We start from the raw sequence: 19,637 nt of genomic DNA, 5'->3' as shown, positions 1-19,637 counted from the left end.
ACATTTAATTATCTGTATGTTATTTTTAAAGCAAAATCTTAATTCAATATGCAGACTTACTTACTGTAGATCCCTGCTTTGCATGGCTTTACGTTACGGGACCACAAGCGAATTAGTGTGTGATTGGTAACCCATAAAAATGACTACTTTTGACACAAGGCTCGCCCCCACCCCAAACTTGACGCTGATATTCTCTTCTTGTCCTCACAAAGACTTATGACAGCTGTTTTTGGACGAGAGGCAGGGCCTTGGAGAGCCACCAAACTTGATGAAAAATAAAAATAAAAACTAACAAGAACATAAAAAAATAGTAATATTTGTCCTTGAACTGTACAAATTTTAAATGTATTTTTGTACAAGTCCAATAATTTCCAACATATTAAGTAAAAAGGGCTAAATTTGCACAATTGTGAGGCATGCTTGCCTGAGTTGGATCATGGCACCTGCCAGTTTCTGTTTGTCAGTTTCTGTTCCTGCCATAATGTTGCCATTACCAATGACATTTTACCGCCATGTAGTGTCTTTAATGTCATTTCATTCATTCATTTTCTACCGCTTTTCCTCATGAGGGTCGCAGGGGGTGCTGGAGCCTATCCCAGCTGTCTTCGGTCGAGAGGCGGGGTACACCCTGGACTGGTTGCCAGCCAATCACAGGGCACATATAGACAAACAACCATTCACACTCACATTCATACTTATGGACAATTTGGAGTCGCCAATTAACCTAGCATGTTTTTGGAATGTGGGAGGAAACCGGAGTACCTGGAGAAAACCCACGCATGCACGGGGAGAACATGCAAACTCCACACAGAGATGGCCGAGGGTGGAATTGAACCCTGATCTCCTAGCTGTGAAGTCTGCGCGCTAACCACGGTATAATTAATTTTGATAATCAGACAATAATATATAGGAATGTTGTATGAGAGATGGTACTGCTGCACCCTGAAAGGGTTAGTGTCACGCCACGGAATAGGTTGGACCCCAAAGGATGCACGCAGCTTTTTTGCTCTTAATGACGCGGCAACAAAAACACTAAAGGCACCATGAAAAAAGGCTAGCAAGGTTACACAAGCTCAGGTAAGGCTAAAGGGGGCTATGAGCAGGGAGCAGCTACCTGGCTGGCATAGGTGTGCCTAAATGGGAGAAGTGACAATGGAAAACACTTGTGGGTGGCCGGGTAGCTCCTCCCATCAGCGCTGAGGGGAGAGAGAAACCAATGAGCTGCTCACCTGGAGTGGGAAGGTGGTGTCACAGCAGAGCATGGCAGGTTAGGTGTGCGTGACCTGGAAGGTGATTGTCACTGCCGTTCTTCCATACAGAAAACGACCAGCCTTTTTTTTGTTGTTGTTATTTTTAAACCAGCAGCAAGAGCTAGAAAAAAGTCAAATGCATTCAAGATATTTTGATGCTCTGCTGAAGGAATGAAGGAATTTGACTGCCAAGATGGAGGATACATACCCAAGCTCACCAGGACGTGATCAGACTATTGCAACATAGTATCAGAACCTGGATTTTCCTATAGAAGGAAAGTCTGCATGTTTTTTCTTTAATAAAAAATGTAATAAATGGGACTAAGAAAAAAAATAAAAAATAAAAAAATAAAAAAATAAAAAAATAAAAAAATAAAAAATAAAAAATAAAAAATAAAAAATAAAAAATAAAAAATAAATAATAAATAATAAATAATAAAAAATAAAAAATAAATAATAAAAAAAAACAAATTAAATGTTTTTTTTTTTTTAATTTTAAAAATGATCCAAAAGAGTCAGTGGCTGAGCAGCCATGAACCGCAAAGCACTGACAGAATCAGCACACGGGACACAACTATGGTGCATTCAAGGAGAGCTGACCAAAGTGCGAAATCTGAACACTATTATTAGTGAAGTGTCAGGACATAAACATGTAAAACAGGTGTGATTCTCTAAGAATAGTACATGTATGCTGCATATTGTCTTGTATTATCAAGTATTTAAAAATGACCAATTAAAGTGAATGTGACCACAACTCTCCAAATTTGCGGGGGTCATGATTCCCGAATCGCAAATGTGTGGAGATCTACTGTATATTTCATTGGTTTGGTCTAAACTAGATTGTTTATTTACGCTTTCAAGACTGTATGTGGAAGTTTTAACATCATAACGTGTCATCGTAAAGTCATGTTTTCAGAGCTTTTGAGGTTGAAGTTCATTGTTCATTTCAAAGGTTTTGTCTGTTCAAATTCGAACCATATCAAATCAAACGACTCACCTGAGAATGAGAAAACATCTGAGTGTTTGTTCAAGGCTAACTGCAGAGTGCTATGTGATAAAGTGTGCTGAGAGACTTGTGTAATAATACCCTGAACTGTACGTCCTTTGGAACTGCGAGAAAGAGGTAACATCCATAAAAGCTGCATGAGAAGACAAAGCGCACACTCTGCAGACTGAAGGCAGGACAGATTACCCCGGCGCAGACTTTCATCCATCACTGAGGAAACAAAATTGATTGGAAAAAATAAAAATAAGCTCTACTGATGTTTTTTTTTTTGTATTAAGCAACAGACCATCATCTCTCACTAGAAATGAAATGCAAAGTACAGCATAAGATGAGTAAACGTAGGCAAGAATTATGCTAATTTGCAATACAGACTCACACTCAAAACCACTCTAATTTATCAATGACTAAGCACTTATGGGATCCTATTCAGGTTCAGGGGGCTATCACTATTCTGAGTCTTATTAGAATATTTTAGTGCCTGAGATCTCATTCATTTAGTTGTGTAAAGACCCAACTGGCTATTATGGTGTGTGGCTCACTGTCGGCCACAGCAGGTCAATCAGATGAGTGGTTTAGTTTCTGCCGGTATTTTATTTCTGTGCTTTTATTTTGAAGGCCTCACTTTAGTGGCTGTAAAATGTGGACTGGAAGGTTTTTTTTTTTTAATCATGAAAGTTAAACTATGGGAAACAATTCAAATGGGTGTCTTGACAGGTATGATTTATGTTTGTGAGGTGTTGTTTAGTATCATGAGGTATTTTTTGTCAATTTGGGCCCCACAGTTCTAATATTATTTTAATATTTAGCGTACCTATATTGAAACAGAGCGTAATAAATGTGTGTTTTTAAAATATATTTTAAAAAAAAGTGCATCCTGTGTATGCGGTGTGTTTTTTTTTTTATCTGACAGATATCAACTGGGAGGGATGGGAGGGGGTGTCTTTTCATTTCCTTGAACTTGAAGTTGCATCAGTAACTTTCTCCCTCCATCCATTAATTTTCCTCTGGCGTTGCCTGTCACTGCTGACATTGATGGTACTGATGTCTCAATAATGAAACTCAAGAGGAATGTTTTCTTCCACATTGAGGAAAACAGTCTGCTCAATGCAGGATTAATCAGAAATGCTATTATGCATATTTGTCAACACCAAATGAGAGATGGTTCGGACTACCTTGGTAGTCATGGAACAGCTGATTGTTTATTATAGCTCTGTTGGACTAGAGGTGCCAGTATCATGGTTCCCTAGTGGTCTTTGACAAAGAAACTGCAAATAACGCTAACATGTGTAATATCTTTTGCAATGAATGCAGCCTAATGAATAGTACTGGCCCAAAGTCAAATGCGGTGTGACTGGAGCTGTATCTGTATTGATCCTCCCCCTGTTTCTACCCTCTGAGGTCCGTCATGTAACAATCAATCAGGTGCAGCAATCCCTGCCTCTCACATCCACTGATGGAATATTGACAAATTATGACATTTGAAAAGAATGATGGGTGCCCTGAAATGTTGTAAATCTATGGGGCCACTTGTTAACTGTCCAGCACCTCAAGCATTTTCACTGGCTAGAAAAATGTTGGATTGATGGATAAATAAAAGAAACTTGAAACTTCCTCACACCATGTTCTTCACGGAAAAATCCAAAACCAAGTCAAGTTCATTCATTTATTTTTGACTTTTTAGGACTAAATTGTCGGGGTACTGATCTGTTGCTGAGCTTCCCAATTAGCACCCCAATGTCAAATTCACATTTAGGTTAGATTAGAACAAGTTTCATCATAATTCATCCATTCATCAATTGTTTATACTGGTCATGACACGTGGGGGACACCCTAGATTTGTCATTAGTCAAACACAGGACAAATACAGTAATGTGAAAAAGTGTTTCCTCCCTTCCTGATTTAAAAAGGTGATTGCTCCCGCTGTTAAAACAACTTAACTGAGATTAATTGAGCTCTATGAGTCTAGAAAAGGCATAGAGCCATGGCAAAAACATGGAAAAGTAGTGAACCTTCCCAACAATGGCCGGCCAGCCAAAATTGCTTTAAGAGCGCAGGGATGACTCATTTAAGAGGTCACAAAAGACCCCACAACTACATCCAAAGAACTGAAGGCCTCTCTTGCCTCAGTTAAGGTCAGTGTTCATGACTCCACCATAAGAAAGACACTGGGCAAAAATGGCTTGTGTGGCAGAGTTCCTAAACCAAACCCACAGTAAGGTACCCAAAAATACAGTACCGAGGAACTAATGAAAAACTAATGAGGAATTAATGACTAAGGCACATACATTTAAAGTAGATACTGAGGAACTAATAAAGGGCTAATGAGGACCTAATGAGTAGTGCTTAGGATTAGGGTTAGGTAGGTTTGTTCATTAACTAATGTAATTTTGTGTCCCTTATTGGCAAGTTTTACCAAAACCACTACTGAACAAAAAAGAACATTAAGGCGCGTCTCGGTTTTGCCAGAAAATTTTTTTTACCATCTTCAGAATCATCCCATTAGACGCTGCAAAAGTACATCTTACCAACAGTAAAATATGGTGGTGGTAGTATGATGGTCTGTGGCTGTTCTGCTGCTTCAGGACCTTGCTGTGTTAAATGGAATCATGAATTCTGCTGTCCACCATGAAATCTTGTAGGAGAATTCTGGCCATCTATTCGTGACCCTAATATTAAACCAACTTGGGTTCTGCAGCAGGACAAAGAACCAAGACACACCTGCAAGTCAACCTCTGAATGGTTGAAGAAAAACAAAATGAAGACTTCGGGGTGGCCTAGACCAGTGTTTTTCAACCTTTTTTGAGCCACAGCATGTTTTTTACATTGGAAAAATCTTGTGGCACACCACTAACCAAAAATGTTACAAAATGTCACCACGACCTCACACGTGCATCAATAAGTCTATCGGAGGAACAAGGTAGGTGTTGCCACACGGACCAATATTACATTGCTCTGCCAGTCTTTACACCACAGACACTCCACAGTAGCCACGTTTTTACATGACCAGTTTTTCTCTTTCCGAATGACCTTTCGGGAAACAATGGTATCCATAGAAAGGAATATTCCAATCTCTTGTCTACATGCGCTGTGAAAATCAACCAGAATAGTCAATAGGGAATCCCCAGTAAAACGTAAACATCACGTGATACCGGCTTCCCCAAGTTTTTCTTTCACTTGTTGGAATAACTCCATATTGTCAGTTTTTCCGTCTGTCCAGTCTTGAAATTTAGTTTGAATCAAAAACAAACTTTGCTTAGTCCAGTGCCGATTGCTGGCCTCCATTTTTAAAACTGAAGAACGTCTGGATCTGTGTGTTACGTCATATGTGAGCATGCGCTGAAAGAACGCACCCGGGATAAATTTAAACAGGAAAAGATCAAATTCAATCTTGCTAATATTTTATAATTAAACTCAGGACATGTTTTATATAGATATATATTTTCTTTTTTAATAAAACTGCACTTGTGAATAAAGTATAGAAGGGTTTAGATTCTGTTCCACAGATGGCGCTAATGCATACGAAAGCTGCTTGCCAACCGTCAATAAACAACAGAAGAAGAAAAACACCACGAAGAAGAACGCACCCTGACAACTTTCCGTTTGAGCGGGTACAAGATACCTCAATCGGATTGGTTAAAGGAATATTCCATCCCTGTTCAATTCTTTCCGTTTGAGCAAATAAACCAAATACAATTGGAATATTTGGGTCCATGTATACTATTGACATAATGGCTATTGACATAATATTTGCAAATGATGATTAATAAATGTTAATTATAAAAAGTGATATTGGATAATTCCTCACGGCACACCTGACGGTTTCTCAAGGTACAAAATCACAAGGTTGAAAATCACTGGCCTAGACAAAGTCCTGACCTGAATCCTATTGAGATGCTGTGATGACCTTAAAAAGGTGGTTCATGCTGGAAAACCCTGAATGTGGCTGAATTACAACAAATTTGAATATATGAATAGGCCAAAATTCCTCCGCAGTGCTGTCAGAGACTCATTGCAAGTTATACAGTGAAGAAAATAAGTATTTGAACACCCTGCTATTTTGCTATTTCTCCCACTTAGAAATCATGGAGGGGTCTGAAATTTTCATCGTAGGTGCATGTCCACTGTGAGAGAGATAAACTAAAAAGAAAAATCCAGAAATCACAATGCATGATTTTTTAACAATTTATTTGTGTGATACAGCTGCAAATAAGTATTTGAACACCTGTGTATCATCTAGAATTCTGACCCTGAAAGACCTGTTAGTCTGCCCATTAGAAGTCCACCTGCACTCCATGTATCATCCTGAATCAGATGCACCTGTTTGAGGTCGTTAGCTGCATAAAGACACCTGTCCACCCCATACAATCAGTAAGACTTTAACTTGTAACATGGCGAAGACCAAAGAGCTGTCCAAAGACACCAGAGACAAAATTGTACACCTCCACAAGGCTGGAAAGGGCTACGGAGCAATTACCAAGCAGCTTGGTGAAAAAAGGTCCACTGTTGGAGCTATCATTAGAAAATGGAAGAAGCTAAACATGACGGTCAATCTCAATCGGAGTGGAGCCCCATGCAAGATATCACCTCGTGGGGTCTCAATGATTCTAAGAAAGGTGAGGAATCAGCCCAGAACTACACGACAGGACTTGGTCAATGACCTGAAAAGAGCTGGGACCACCGTTTCCAAGGTTACTGTAGGTAATACACTAAGACGTCATGATGTGAAATCATGCATGGCACGAAAGGTTCCCCTGCTTAAACCAGCACATGTCAAGGCCCGTCTTAAGTTTGCATATGACCATTTGGATGATACAGAGGAGTCATGGGAGAAAGTTTTATGGTAAGATGAGACCAAAATAGAACTTTTTGGTCATAATTCCAATAAGCGTGTTTGGAGGAAGAAGAATGAAGAGTACAATCCGAAGAACACCATCCCTACTGTGACGCATGGGGGTGGTAGCATCATGCTTTGGGGGTGTTTTTCTGCACATGGGACAGGACGAGTGCACTGCATTAAAGAGAGGATGACTGGGGCCGTGTATTGTGAGATTTTGGGGAACAACCTCCTTCCCTCTGTCAGAGCATTGAAGATGGGTCGTGGCTGGGTCTTCCAACACGACAACGACCCGAAGCACACAGCCAGGAAAACCAAGGAGTGGCTCCGTAAGAAGCATATCAAGGTTCTAGCATGGCCCAGCCAGTCTCCAGACCTGAACCCAATCGAAAATCTTTGGAGGGAGCTCAAACTCCGTGTTTCTCAGCGACAGCCCAGAAACCTGACTGATCTAGAGAAGATCTGTGTGGAGGAGTGGGCCAAGATCCCTCCTGCAGTGTGTGCAAACCTGGTGAAAAACTACAGGAAACGTTTGACCTCTGTAATAGCAAACAAAGGCTACTGTACCAAATATTAACATTCATTTTCTCAGGTGTTCAAATACTTATTAGCAGCTGTATCACACAAATAAATTGTTAAAAAATCATGCATTGTGATTTCTGGATTTTTCTTTTTAGTTTATCTCTCTCACAGTGGACATGCACCTACGATGAAAATTTCAGACCCCTCCATGATTTCTAAGTGGGAGAAATAGCAAAATAGCAGGGTGTTCAAATACTTATTTTCTTCACTGTAACTTGATTGCAGTTGTTGCTGCTAAGGGTGGCCCAACCAGTTATTATGTATAGGGGGCAACCACTTTTTCACAAAGTGCCATGTAGGTTTTTGTTTTTTTTCCTTTTAATAATAAAAAAAATAATTTAAAAAATGTGCTTTGTGTCATCAATGTTTAATATTTAAATTTGTTTGATGATCTAAAACATTTGAGTGTGAGAAATCGAGAAACAGAGACAATGCGCTTTTTAAAAATGGTGATAAATGCATATAAAGCAGCACTTCCTTGGCAGAGGTAAGAACCTTTAATTAGGGAATACAATACCCCATACAATATCACAAACTATCAATATGAAGGGATAAACGCAACACAAATTAACTCCATTGGCAGACCAATCCAATCATCGTAGCGCTCTCCTTATTCACTCACACTACATTTCCTGCTCTAATTTCCCCTCCTCCTCTCTCATTATTGTCGATGACTGGGGTTTTAATGATTGCATCTGGCGGTGCCACAAATTAATTCCTGCCTCTCTGGCAAAAATCTGTTCCCCACCTGATTATGCAAAGCAGGCCTATATTCTCCCTCTTTGAAGTGGAGGGAAAGCTGCTTAGAGATTCTCCCCTCGAGGAACCGCTGCAACATGGGGAACATCAACAAACCAGAGTTCATTCGGAGGTCAGCAAAATGGCTGGCCATTTTGTACCCCCACTTCATCGGCCCATATCATCTTCACCTATCTTTTTAAGTTGCCTTTCCGTATGAACACGCTTGTGATGAGATGCGGTGGTTACATGTCAAAAGGCGGTCAAAAAAGTAGAGCAGTCAATAAAAAAATAAAAAAAAGTGTGTTCACCCAGTGAAGGAGGATGAAACAGACTTGGGGTTATGGCAGGTTTCCCGATTTCAGCAATGGTATCCTTTGCAATGTAATGTTTCCTCAATGTTTGCTTATCACCAGCATCGGTGGCCCTTTTTTAAGGAACAAAATAAATCATTGTATTCATTATAAATTGCTCCAAGAAATTTTACATAATTTTTTTTCAAAACAAACATTGTCCTTGTCAAATTTGTAGTACACAAGCCCTCTAATGTAAAACACTACAGATCATTTGCATCTTTGAATGAATCTTCTGAATGCCTTATTTATATTTTAGTTTATTTCTTGTTTGAAAATACTTCATTTAGGTCAGGGGTCTCAAACTCAATTTACCTGGGGGCCACTGGAGCTAGGGTCTAGGCAAGGCTGGGCCGCATCAGGTTTTCCAAAAAAAAAAAAAAAAAACACATTTATTAAAAACTGAAAAATATACAAACTTTTTCAGTGCTTTGGTTCTGATTTTCTACAATAAAAGCTCTGATAAAACATTCCACTGTTCTCAAATATCTTAATTTTTATTTTTCTGCATAAAATAAGATGAAAAATAAATAAACAAATCAAGAATAAAAAAATCAATCAATCAGTAATAAATAAATATAATAATAATAAAACAGCAAATAATAAAAACTTAAGAAACCACATATAGTTGGTGGGTAGACAAATTATTTTTTCAGATTAAAATGAACAAAGCATTATTAGAGCCCTGTAGACATGACAAAACACGACTATAGTCACATTTATACTCTTTTTATTTACAACATATTGCGCAACTGCAGGGTCTTGAGACACATGCTAACTCGTAAACTAGAGAGCTAGCGACCTAAACGGTAGCCTTCAAGTTATTTCCTTTAAACTTAAATAGCCAAAAACTTACCACTTCCACACGGATAGTGAGGATAACTATTAACAGTTATTTAACCTTTAACATGAACATTAATCAAACGTAATAATTTTTTCTGGGTACATGATACCATACAGCATCCATATCAAACTTGCGCGGGCCGCACTAACATTAAACTTTCATATCAAGGCGGGGGCCTCAAACTAGTGTCCTGCGGGCCACATTTGGCCCGCGGGCTGTGTGTTTGAGACCCCTGATTTAGGTAAAAGAACAGTTGTTTAAATATATACAGTGAAGAAAATAAGTATTTGAACACCCTGCTATTTTGCTATTTTTCCCACTTAGAAATCATGGAGGGGTCTGAAATTTTCATCGTAGGTGCATGTCCACTGTGAGAGAGATAAACTAAAAAGAAAAATCCAGAAATCACAATGCATGATTTTTTAACAATTTATTTGTGTGATACAGCTGCAAATAAGTATTTGAACACCTGTGTATCATCTAGAATTCTGACCCTGAAAGACCTGTTAGTCTGCCCATTAGAAGTCCACCTGCACTCCATGTATCATCCTGAATCAGATGCACCTGTTTGAGGTCGTTAGCTGCATAAAGACACCTGTCCACCCCATACAATCAGTAAGACTTTAACTTGTAACATGGCGAAGACCAAAGAGCTGTCCAAAGACACCAGAGACAAAATTGTACACCTCCACAAGGCTGGAAAGGGCTACGGAGCAATTACCAAGCAGCTTGGTGAAAAAAGGTCCACTGTTGGAGCTATCATTAGAAAATGCTAAACGAAGAGAAGCTAAACATGACGGTCAATCTCAATCGGAGTGGAGCCCCATGCAAGATATCACCTCGTGGGGTCTCAATGATTCTAAGAAAGGTGAGGAATCAGCCCAGAACTACACGACAGGACTTGGTCAATGACCTGAAAAGAGCTGGGACCACCGTTTCCAAGGTTACTGTAGGTAATACACTAAGACGTCATGATGTGAAATCATGCATGGCACGAAAGGTTCCCCTGCTTAAACCAGCACATGTCAAGGCCCGTCTTAAGTTTGCATATGACCATTTGGATGATACAGAGGAGTCATGGGAGAAAGTTTTATGGTCAGATGAGACCAAAATAGAACTTTTTGGTCATAATTCCAATAAGCGTGTTTGGAGGAAGAAGAATGAAGAGTACAATCCGAAGAACACCATCCCTACTGTGAAGCATGGGGGTGGTAGCATCATGCTTTGGGGGTGTTTTTCTGCACATGGGACAGGACGAGTGCACTGCATTAAAGAGAGGATGACTGGGGCCGTGTATTGTGAGATTTTGGGGAACAACCTCCTTCCCTCTGTCAGAGCATTGAAGATGGGTCGTGGCTGGGTCTTCCAACACGACAACGACCCGAAGCACACAGCCAGGAAAACCAAGGAGTGGCTCCGTAAGAAGCATATCAAGGTTCTAGCATGGCCCAGCCAGTCTCCAGACCTGAACCCAATCGAAAATCTTTGGAGGGAGCTCAAACTCCGTGTTTCTCAGCGACAGCCCAGAAACCTGACTGATCTAGAGAAGATCTGTGTGGAGGAGTGGGCCAAGATCCCTCCTGCAGTGTTTGCAAACCTGGTGAAAAACTACAGGAAACGTTTGACCTCTGTAATAGCAAACAAAGGCTACTGTACCAAATATTAACATTCATTTTCTCAGGTGTTCAAATACTTATTAGCAGCTGTATCACACAAATAAATTGTTAAAAAATCATGCATTGTGATTTCTGGATTTTTCTTTTTAGTTTATCTCTCTCACAGTGGACATGCACCTACGATGAAAATTTCAGACCCCTCCATGATTTCTAAGTGGGAGAAATAGCAAAATAGCAGGGTGTTCAAATACTTATTTTCTTCACTGTATATATGTTTTGCTTAGATCATATTCAACCACATAACAGTATGATTTATTAATTACTGTATTTTATTTTATTAAAAAAAACAAAGTGAAGCAGCAAAATTTCAAATCACAAAGAGTGGCAAGCGGCGACTGTATACTGCATGAATTTTAATGGTACAACTCTGGCATATGCAGAAAGTGTGTATGTTAATTAAGGTGTGCTGTTTGGTGCATATCCAAATTAGGATTGTTGGGCCATGGCATAAATGCAAGGATACGTTCATAACATTTCAAGCATGACCCCTGCCACGGCAGGAGTCATGTAATGACCAACCGGGGGTGACAGAACTTAAGAGAATGACTTGTTAAAGTGTGTAAAATTTGAGCTAATGGGAGTGTATACTCGACACAGAGATGGCCGAGGGTGGAATCGAACTTGCAGTGTGGCCTGCGCGCTAATCACTCGTGCAGCCCCAGCACAGAACAGCAGCGCTCTAAATTGTTGATGTGATTACTGCTCTTATCTTGACAGACAAAAACACATTTTTAGAAAAGACATAAAGATGACCAATGATGACAATGATAACATGAATTGCAGCAGAAACTTGAGGCATTGCAATCAGGCTGAGTTTCAAAATGTAAGCTTGCAATCAGAACCACTCTAAAAAGAGTTTAACATATCTAGTCAATGGTAGTCAAGTTCAATTCAATATCAGTCATTTAGGTTTAATAGTCTATAATGACAGTCATTGACAGTCTGGATAGGTCTTAGTGTTTTAATTGAGCAAAAATGGCATACGCAGCATCTCTAAACTACTAATTTACCTACGCATGGTAAAGAATTTTCAACTATGAGGAAAAATTTAAATTTTTAAAGAAACTGAGGAAGCATATTTATTAAATTCAGATGTGTATTACATTTTTAGAAAGGTACAGTTCAGTCATCTCTTCCTCTTTCTAAGCCTAGACAAAAACATTGGTCCCCAAGTTTTGCATGGCTGTGGAAGTACTAGAATTCCCAGTTTGTGGTCATATGAGGCTGCATGGCTACGCTGTGGCTGCAGGGATTGTGTGTGGGTTACCAGTCCGCTAACACGGTGAGCAGGACGAAATGTGAAGTAGTTCGATAAGGGAAGAGCAATTTCCTCCCAAAGGTCCTCGGGTTCAGCTTCAGGACAATCTCTGAGCACTGCCTCCACCACGGCAAAGTTTTCCCCGGTGGACAGGGTGCATGTAGAATAGACCACAACGCCCCCTGGACGCACTGCTGACAGTGCAGATCTGCACGGATCAGACAGACGTCACACTTCATTCTAAATGTGTCTGACAACAATTTTTTTTACTATATTTTCTCCTCTTTCAAGTGACATTTAACTTTAAATTAAAGTGACTATATTTCTCAGCGGTATCAAAGGGTAACTGCGCTTTTTGGGGAATTTTGCCCATCATTCACAATCCTTAACATGAAACATGAACACATATTTTTTTCCCTTTGTGTGCATTCTAGCGCAAGAAGAGTTTAAATCAGCTTGCTAGCGACGGGCGTCATGGGAAATACCTATTCTGATGCTAAAGCCCTCACAAAAAAAAAATGGCAACAGTGTTTAATTTACATACCTGACTTGTATATTAACCAAGCTACAGCCATATTGTTATTGTAGCAGCTGCTCATTTTCTTATGTTATAATGCACAGAAAAGGGAAATAAATACATGTTTCATTTAAGGATTGTGAGCTGTTGTAGCATATTGATAAATGTATAAAATCTCTCAGTAACACTAACTATGTCAACCTGAAATCAGCAATAACAAATAAATTGATAAAACGATCCCCTTTCTGACAGTAGTTCCAACTAATTTGTTATTGTTTACAGTTTATGGTTTTCTAAATCAATCAGTGACCTAAATGGTGGTATGTTTATCACAAAGTGTAACTCTGAACAAATCTTAAGAGACTCTTCTGACATTTGGACTTGCCGTAGTAGTTGGACCTGGAGCCGTGGCAGTCTGCTTCTCTCCTTTAACCTCTGTTCCACCTGCTGGTCAGCAGATGAGAACAGCCAGCTCCTGTCATTGGAGCACGGAGCATCAACCAGGACCTGTCACACACACAGCGACATGTGCAAGTGAGATGTTGCTCGTGCTCTGCTGCGAAATCCAGCTTTGCTATTGGTTTTCACTGAACCACGCTCTGCTTTGACACATGAACAGATATGAAGGCAAGCGCCCAATCAGAACCCTCGCAGCAGCTTTCTCCGAAAATTGACCCCCCCCCCCTTTTCACTCTGATCTTTATCCTAAAGAAAATGTCTTACCCTCCAGCCATTGCAATCTCATGCAACACCCTGATATTTGATTTATCGCAGCAAGACCTGCGCCATCAAAGAATTTCTAACAGATGTTGAAGTAAAAATATGGTTTTAATCGGTAACATTAATTAATCAAGTGTATGACATTAAGCACGTTATTACTAGTAATTACTTTTTTTTGTTCCCTTCCATACATGGCATAACATTAAGGTAAACTTGGAAAATTTAATGCAGTACATTTTTGATAATGTGATGGAAATATTTATATAACAATATATTTATTATTATTTCATTATTTGCAAAAAATACACTGTATCGAGCTGAAAAACTTATCAAATGTAGCAAAACAAGGTACCCAAGAATACTACAGACCAGTGCTGCACAGAACCACACAATGCACTACAAATTATTGGATTATTGATTAGAATCACTTCATTCATTTCAATTTACATGTTTGAGTCTGCCAATTAAATATGAAAATGATAGTATCTAAAGAAGAAAAAACATATTCATGTTGTATTATTAGCACTGAAAGATGACTCTTTAGTTGATCTTCTCCTTTTGGAATAAAATGCATGTTAACACAAATTTGCAGAGCTATCCATTAGTAAAGTGATTCATTTTTTTTTTGTTTGTTTTTTAAAATATGATTTGCCAAGTGGAATATAAAAATACATACAATCTGAGGTGTCTTCTCCCACTGTCAAAAATTACACATCCGGTATACAAAGGCTAACCTGTTTAAAATGGTTGGTTATTTCTCAAATTGTTTTTAAAAAGTGAACTAGTGCTGCTCACTAAAAATGCACTTATATTACTTATATTAAAATAGCAATGTTTGGTGAGAAATGATTGGCTGTACAAGGGTGGGTTTAGGGAATTATGAAATGTGACTGGGAAAGGGTTGATAACTACTGCTCAAACATAACTAAAGATAAATTACATGCATATTTTGTAAAGCGTTTTGTTGCTTACCTTGTCATAATTCCCTGCTTCCTTTTGCCCAAAGGACCGTCCATCCTGGGCCGACACAACCACTCGGCTGCTCATTGAATGCGGCAGGAAAGACTCCAATGTTTTAGCCAGCCTGTCCCGTCTGTGAGAGTCGGGTTCATTACAGCAGAGGAATGCTGGAAAAAACAATGCACAAGAGGTTATTGGGTACAATCACTGCAAAGCCACAATAAAAGCAGAAGAAAAGATTGAAAAAAAACATTTTATTCTGGTTTGATGTACTGCCAATCGAATCATCGTCATGGTTGAGAGTAGGGATGCTCTGATCAGGGTTTTATGCTGCCCATTCAGATATCAATTACATGGATTAATTATACATTTTTCTATTGATGATGAATGCTATTGGCCAGGGGTGCCTTATAAAGGGGAAAAGTCAGGACAATTCCAATGTCCCTTGACTCCCAGGGAGCCCCAAAAATAGATAATTACTAAAATAAGCAATTATTTATTACACAAACATTATTACAAAAACATATTTCACTTACTTTTTCAAGAGAACATATATCATATATTATATCCCATTTGACTGATGAGCACACTGTGAGCCTTGAGTCTTTGTTTATCAAATGCTATGTTAAATTACAGCTTTTTAACGTGCTAGCCCTACAAGGTTTTCTGACATGTTTGGCAGGTAAGTTCCACCTCGCAGACATTGTGAGTGTGAAGGAAAGTCAAATATGATTTTTCAGGAAAATCTGTGACACTAATCGGTGGCCAATTGATCAGAGCATCCCTATTTGGAAGTACAGTAACAACAAACTAAAAGGAAAATCAATCCACACAGTAGTAATTGAAAGAGAAAAGAAAAATGCATGGAGAGACTAAATGATCCAGACGGTTTCTCTTTGGCGGACCAGGTACCATATGTGTGTTATGCATCTCAAATTATATTGAGCAAACTGTAACAACTTAAAGTGGTGCATCACTTTTCGAGGATTAATTCTTAAAAGGCTGCTTAAGCAAAGCAGCGTCACCTGGGGTTGCACACTGCATTATAGCTAAAGCTTTGCCCCCGGGAGCAGAGCACAGATCCAAAACTTTATCTTCATTTCTAACTTGCAAAGCAAGTACTGGAAGCAAGGAGGCGGCGTTTAGGAGGTAGTACTGCTTCAGCTGTCCGGGCCTGTGAGCCTGTGATGGAAAACGCAATGGATACGGGTGGATGTAACACTGCAATGACAAAGAGGGCAGAATGGGGCATCGTTCTGATTCGGGCTGCTGAATGACTGCATGAGAGCTGTTCTGAAACTGCAGATGGGAGTCATCCTTGGGACATTTGGCATGAGAGTTTTTGGATGTTTGACAGTCGGCATTGAACACGGTGGGCACAACACTAGGCAATGTCAGGGCTTCTTTTTGAGGCAGTAGTGTGGAAAAGCCTTGTGACAAGAGGACACGCTTGATGTCTGTCACCACAGTGAAGCGGTTCAGCAACACGCCGTACTGCCAGGAATGAGGGTTGAGGAGCACAGATCTGTGGAACAGAAGCAAAGCAGCACCAGTGGGCAAACACTATGCAAAAAAAATGATGCAGTTACATTCTCAACTGTACTGACCTCACCGATGTCCACAAATCCCCTAGCTCTTCACTGTACTGCTTGTCAAAATGGTCCAGAATAGGCTGACACTCTTTTTTGCTTATTCTATTTACCTGAAATGCACAGAATAAAGCATTGAGATATATGATGGCCCTACTTGTCGACAGGCGACATCCCATAGGATACAGCACTTCAATGTTTATACAGGGATGAGTCATCTAACTTTGGAACCTCATTTGATTCCCTACCAGGATATCATTTTAAGAACATTAGTAACATTCCCCAAAGTTCAATGAAGAACCTTATCTACCAAAATATTTGCAACCCCTCACTGTGATACAGAACGGAATTACACATCAGACACCCTAATGGATTTTACAGGAAATCCTGACAGTCATCATTGAAATTAAGGAATGTTGCGTTTTCATGGTATTATTTCCTTCTATAAAAGGCGTAAAAGATGTAATTAGTGTGCAAATGTATCGAAATGAACAAAAATACACTCGCGCCGCAAATGCTTGCTTTGTGGCGACAGCTGCTGGACAATATGTGAATTATATCCAATGCCAACATTGCATCTACTGTAGTTATAATGGGACTTGTTCTGCTTATACTCTACTTTGTTTGATTTGTATGTTGTAATTATCCAAGGAAATGTACATGTGGTATTAAATTATAGCTATCAAAGTAGTAACGACAGGTATTGAGAGATAAAATCATCTCTCCTCTCCAGGCAAATTGAAAATGAAGCTTCAGAAGCAAAGTCACGACAAGGGGAGCGATTGTGTTACCTGGCTAGCGGAATCTTGTTGAGGCTTCTTGGCTTTAAAAACAGCATCGTGACCTGCCTCTCCATTAGACGAACACAGAGGTCTCGGGGTTACCTTCCCAAATATAATACGCAACGTAGACCGTACATACACTGGAAATTTAAACATTTGTCGTGCCCATAAAAAAAATAAAAATGTTGTAGAAGGGCTAAAACTGATCATTTAACAGCCACCTCAGTGTGGGTAGGCTTCTTCTTCTGAATTGAAGGCGGATTGCTCGTAAGACCTTAATGATGCACAGCGCCACCTGCTGCACTGGAGTATATGCAATGTAAACATATACTGCAATCGGGAGAAAAGATCACAGTATTGTCAAGTAATTTAACCAGCCGGATACAAAACCTGGTATTTTAGTGTTTCCTTATTTTTTGTGCATATCTATATCACAGTATTATGTTTGTAACCTCAACGTTCATCTCCCTTCTCATTACTATCTTAGTGTCATTCCCAACAACATGATTTGTCATCAGTACTCTAATTTATTCACCTTCTCAATCTAATGAAATTCAGATGCTCAACTTTATTTCATCTTATGGTGTTCTCCTGGATGCTTGACGTATCTATTGCATTATATTGTGAGCATTTGGCTGATTCTGGTCACTTTGACTGTTTGGCGTGGTTAAATAAAAAGGGACTCAGAGTATTCAAAATGCCTCTGACTGAATGTGTTGACAAACTAAATGCCTACGACAGGAATAATAAATACAAACCAAAAAATTAAATGTCCACTCAGAGTTCACAAATTAAATGTTTTTACTTTTCTTCTAAGTTCTTTAACAAAAACATTTAATTAAATATACAATATACTAGTAAAATCCATCAAAAATGGTTCGCCAAATTCCACACATCACAGATTTCACAATCATGACAGACATCGATGATGACGACTAAGCACCATGTTTAGATTAACTTTTGGTACCATTCATGGGCGCCACGACTGCTCATTTTTGATAATATTATGATGTGACCCTGGCGGTAGACACCTTAATGTGTTACATTGCAAACAGGATGAGGAACGCAACCATCAGACAGAAGAGACCCATGGCCTCAGACAGAGCAAAGCCCAGGATAGCATAGGAGAACAGCTGCTGCTTCAGTGAAGGGTTCCTGTTCAAAACAGAAACAATTAAGAAAAAAAATACACCTTTAAAAATGCTGCAATTGATAAAACACGGTTTACCTGGCATAGCCAATGATGAGGCTACCGAACACGGTCCCAATACCGGCTCCGGACCCGGCCACTCCAACAGTGGCAGCTCCAGCACCAATGAACTTTGCTGCTGTGTCAATGTCACGGCTCACTGCGCTGGTCTGAAATCCACGCAGTGCCACCTGTTGCTGGGAGATGGCGATGCCGTGTGGTGGCAGGAGTGCAGCAGTCTAAAAATGCATAGTATTCAAACCCTCTGCTGTTGTTGTTGTTGTTTCAGCAACGGTAGCTTCTTACCTCTGCCCTCTTAGCATCTGACATGACAGCTGCTGACAATGGCCTGTACAGAACCCGAGATCCAGCACGGACCTGTATTACGGGAGAAAATTATTGTCATTATTGTAGCAGTGCTGTAGTAAAAACCAACTGACAGACTAACAGCCTTCACAATCTTCTAAAAGTGGTCTGAATAAGACACCAAACTTGCAAGCCCTATACAACACAGCAACACCCCATATCTCCTGTGTTGCATGCTGTGGGATGTGTGTGAAATGTATATTTAAATAATTTTTAATGCTCATTAAAAGACAGTACAGATTAATGAGTAATACAAAGTAAAAACAAGTGTGCTAAAAGTACATGTCCCATTTAGTTATAAATGTTGTGTCTCGTATTTACTACTGGAACACAGAGAGACGCCCTTGTTCTCACAAGCTAACTCGTTAGCAAAGGGCCATTGGCAGCCACAGAAGCACTCTTAGCAAGTTAGTGTTAACATACCAAATGCATTCCCTAACAGCCTCCATGCTAATTGAAGGCGCTATGTATGTGTGTAGTTTGTCATTTTACATCCACTTGTGTAGCCTCACCAGGGAGGGCGTTGAGACGAACTTAGCATAAGCATACATCACGACAGGGTGTCCTCGTTAGGTCAACCACGGCAGCTGGAGATGATCAAGGTCTGTTCAATCACAAATACACATAAAACATCACAAGGTGAACATCCATTAGGACGCAGAAGGTAGCGTGCTACGAAGACAGGAACCATGTCACAAGAGTGGCTGCACACAAATAAGGTCGTTGGTTGCAACCGAAAAGATCGCTGCTAACAACCTACTTAGAACACAAAGGAGGGATGTTTTTTTGTTTTACATTTCAATACAATTCATATAGGTGACATAAAGTCAAGTTGCGCTGCAAAGCGTGCAGAATGACAGATGAGATAAACCCTTACCGGTGACGAGTGGAGGTCGAACGCACGAGAAGATTGCGCATGCGTAGCATTGCATTCAGAACGTAACTTCCGGGGTTATTGGAAGTTCTGCCGCCT

At 39.7% G+C, this 19,637-nt stretch overlaps 2 protein-coding genes across 2 annotated transcripts; both read right to left on the bottom strand.

The window, feature by feature from the left end:
* Positions 1-11,428: 11,428 nt before the first annotated feature.
* On the bottom strand, positions 11,429-17,350 carry nsun3 (NOP2/Sun RNA methyltransferase 3). The gene is made up of 6 exons (XM_058089523.2): positions 17,119-17,350; positions 16,346-16,440; positions 15,764-16,263; positions 14,751-14,905; positions 13,444-13,565; positions 11,429-12,749 (listed from the first exon to the last, which is right to left on the bottom strand). Exons 1-6 carry the CDS (start codon positions 17,317-17,319, stop codon positions 12,410-12,412), a joined length of 1,413 nt encoding a protein of 470 aa, XP_057945506.2. The 5' UTR covers positions 17,320-17,350; the 3' UTR covers positions 11,429-12,409.
* A 542-nt stretch (positions 17,351-17,892) lies between these two features.
* On the bottom strand, positions 17,893-19,637 carry LOC131139423 (ATP synthase F(0) complex subunit C3, mitochondrial-like). The gene is made up of 5 exons (XM_058089051.2): positions 19,542-19,637; positions 19,177-19,268; positions 18,605-18,676; positions 18,338-18,537; positions 17,893-18,264 (listed from the first exon to the last, which is right to left on the bottom strand). The coding sequence occupies exons 2-5, from the start codon at positions 19,213-19,215 to the stop codon at positions 18,150-18,152; spliced, it is 426 nt and encodes a 141-aa protein (XP_057945034.2). The 5' UTR covers positions 19,216-19,268; positions 19,542-19,637; the 3' UTR covers positions 17,893-18,149.

The sequence above is a fragment of the Doryrhamphus excisus genome, linkage group LG13 (genome assembly GCF_037039965.1).
Source record: "Doryrhamphus excisus strain RoL-2023G ecotype Guam linkage group LG13, RoL_Dexc_Guam_v1.1, whole genome shotgun sequence".
Lineage (NCBI taxonomy): Eukaryota > Metazoa > Chordata > Actinopteri > Syngnathiformes > Syngnathidae > Doryrhamphus > Doryrhamphus excisus.
This window is presented reverse-complemented; position numbering and strand designations above follow the sequence as displayed.

What these genes read in the sequence shown, in the direction of transcription:
- LOC131139423 (XM_058089051.2), bottom strand. Translation starts at nt 19,215, where the DNA reads ATGTATGCTTATGCTAAGTTCGTCTCAACGCCCTCCCTG. An exon ending in CAGATGCTAAGAGGGCAGAG is followed by an intron (nt 18,538 to 18,604) that starts GTAAGAAGCTAC and finishes ATGCATTTTTAG; the next exon opens with ACTGCTGCACTCCTGCCACC. An exon ending in CTCATCATTGGCTATGCCAG is followed by an intron (nt 18,265 to 18,337) that starts GTAAACCGTGTT and finishes TGTTTTGAACAG; the next exon opens with GAACCCTTCACTGAAGCAGC.
- nsun3 (XM_058089523.2), bottom strand. Translation starts at nt 17,319, where the DNA reads ATGATCAGTTTTAGCCCTTCTACAACATTTTTATTTTTTTTATGGGCA. An exon ending in AATGCAGTGTGCAACCCCAG is followed by an intron (nt 14,906 to 15,763) that starts GTGACGCTGCTT and finishes TGTTTTTTCCAG; the next exon opens with CATTCCTCTGCTGTAATGAA. An exon ending in AAGCAGGGAATTATGACAAG is followed by an intron (nt 13,566 to 14,750) that starts GTAAGCAACAAA and finishes TGTGTGTGACAG; the next exon opens with GTCCTGGTTGATGCTCCGTG.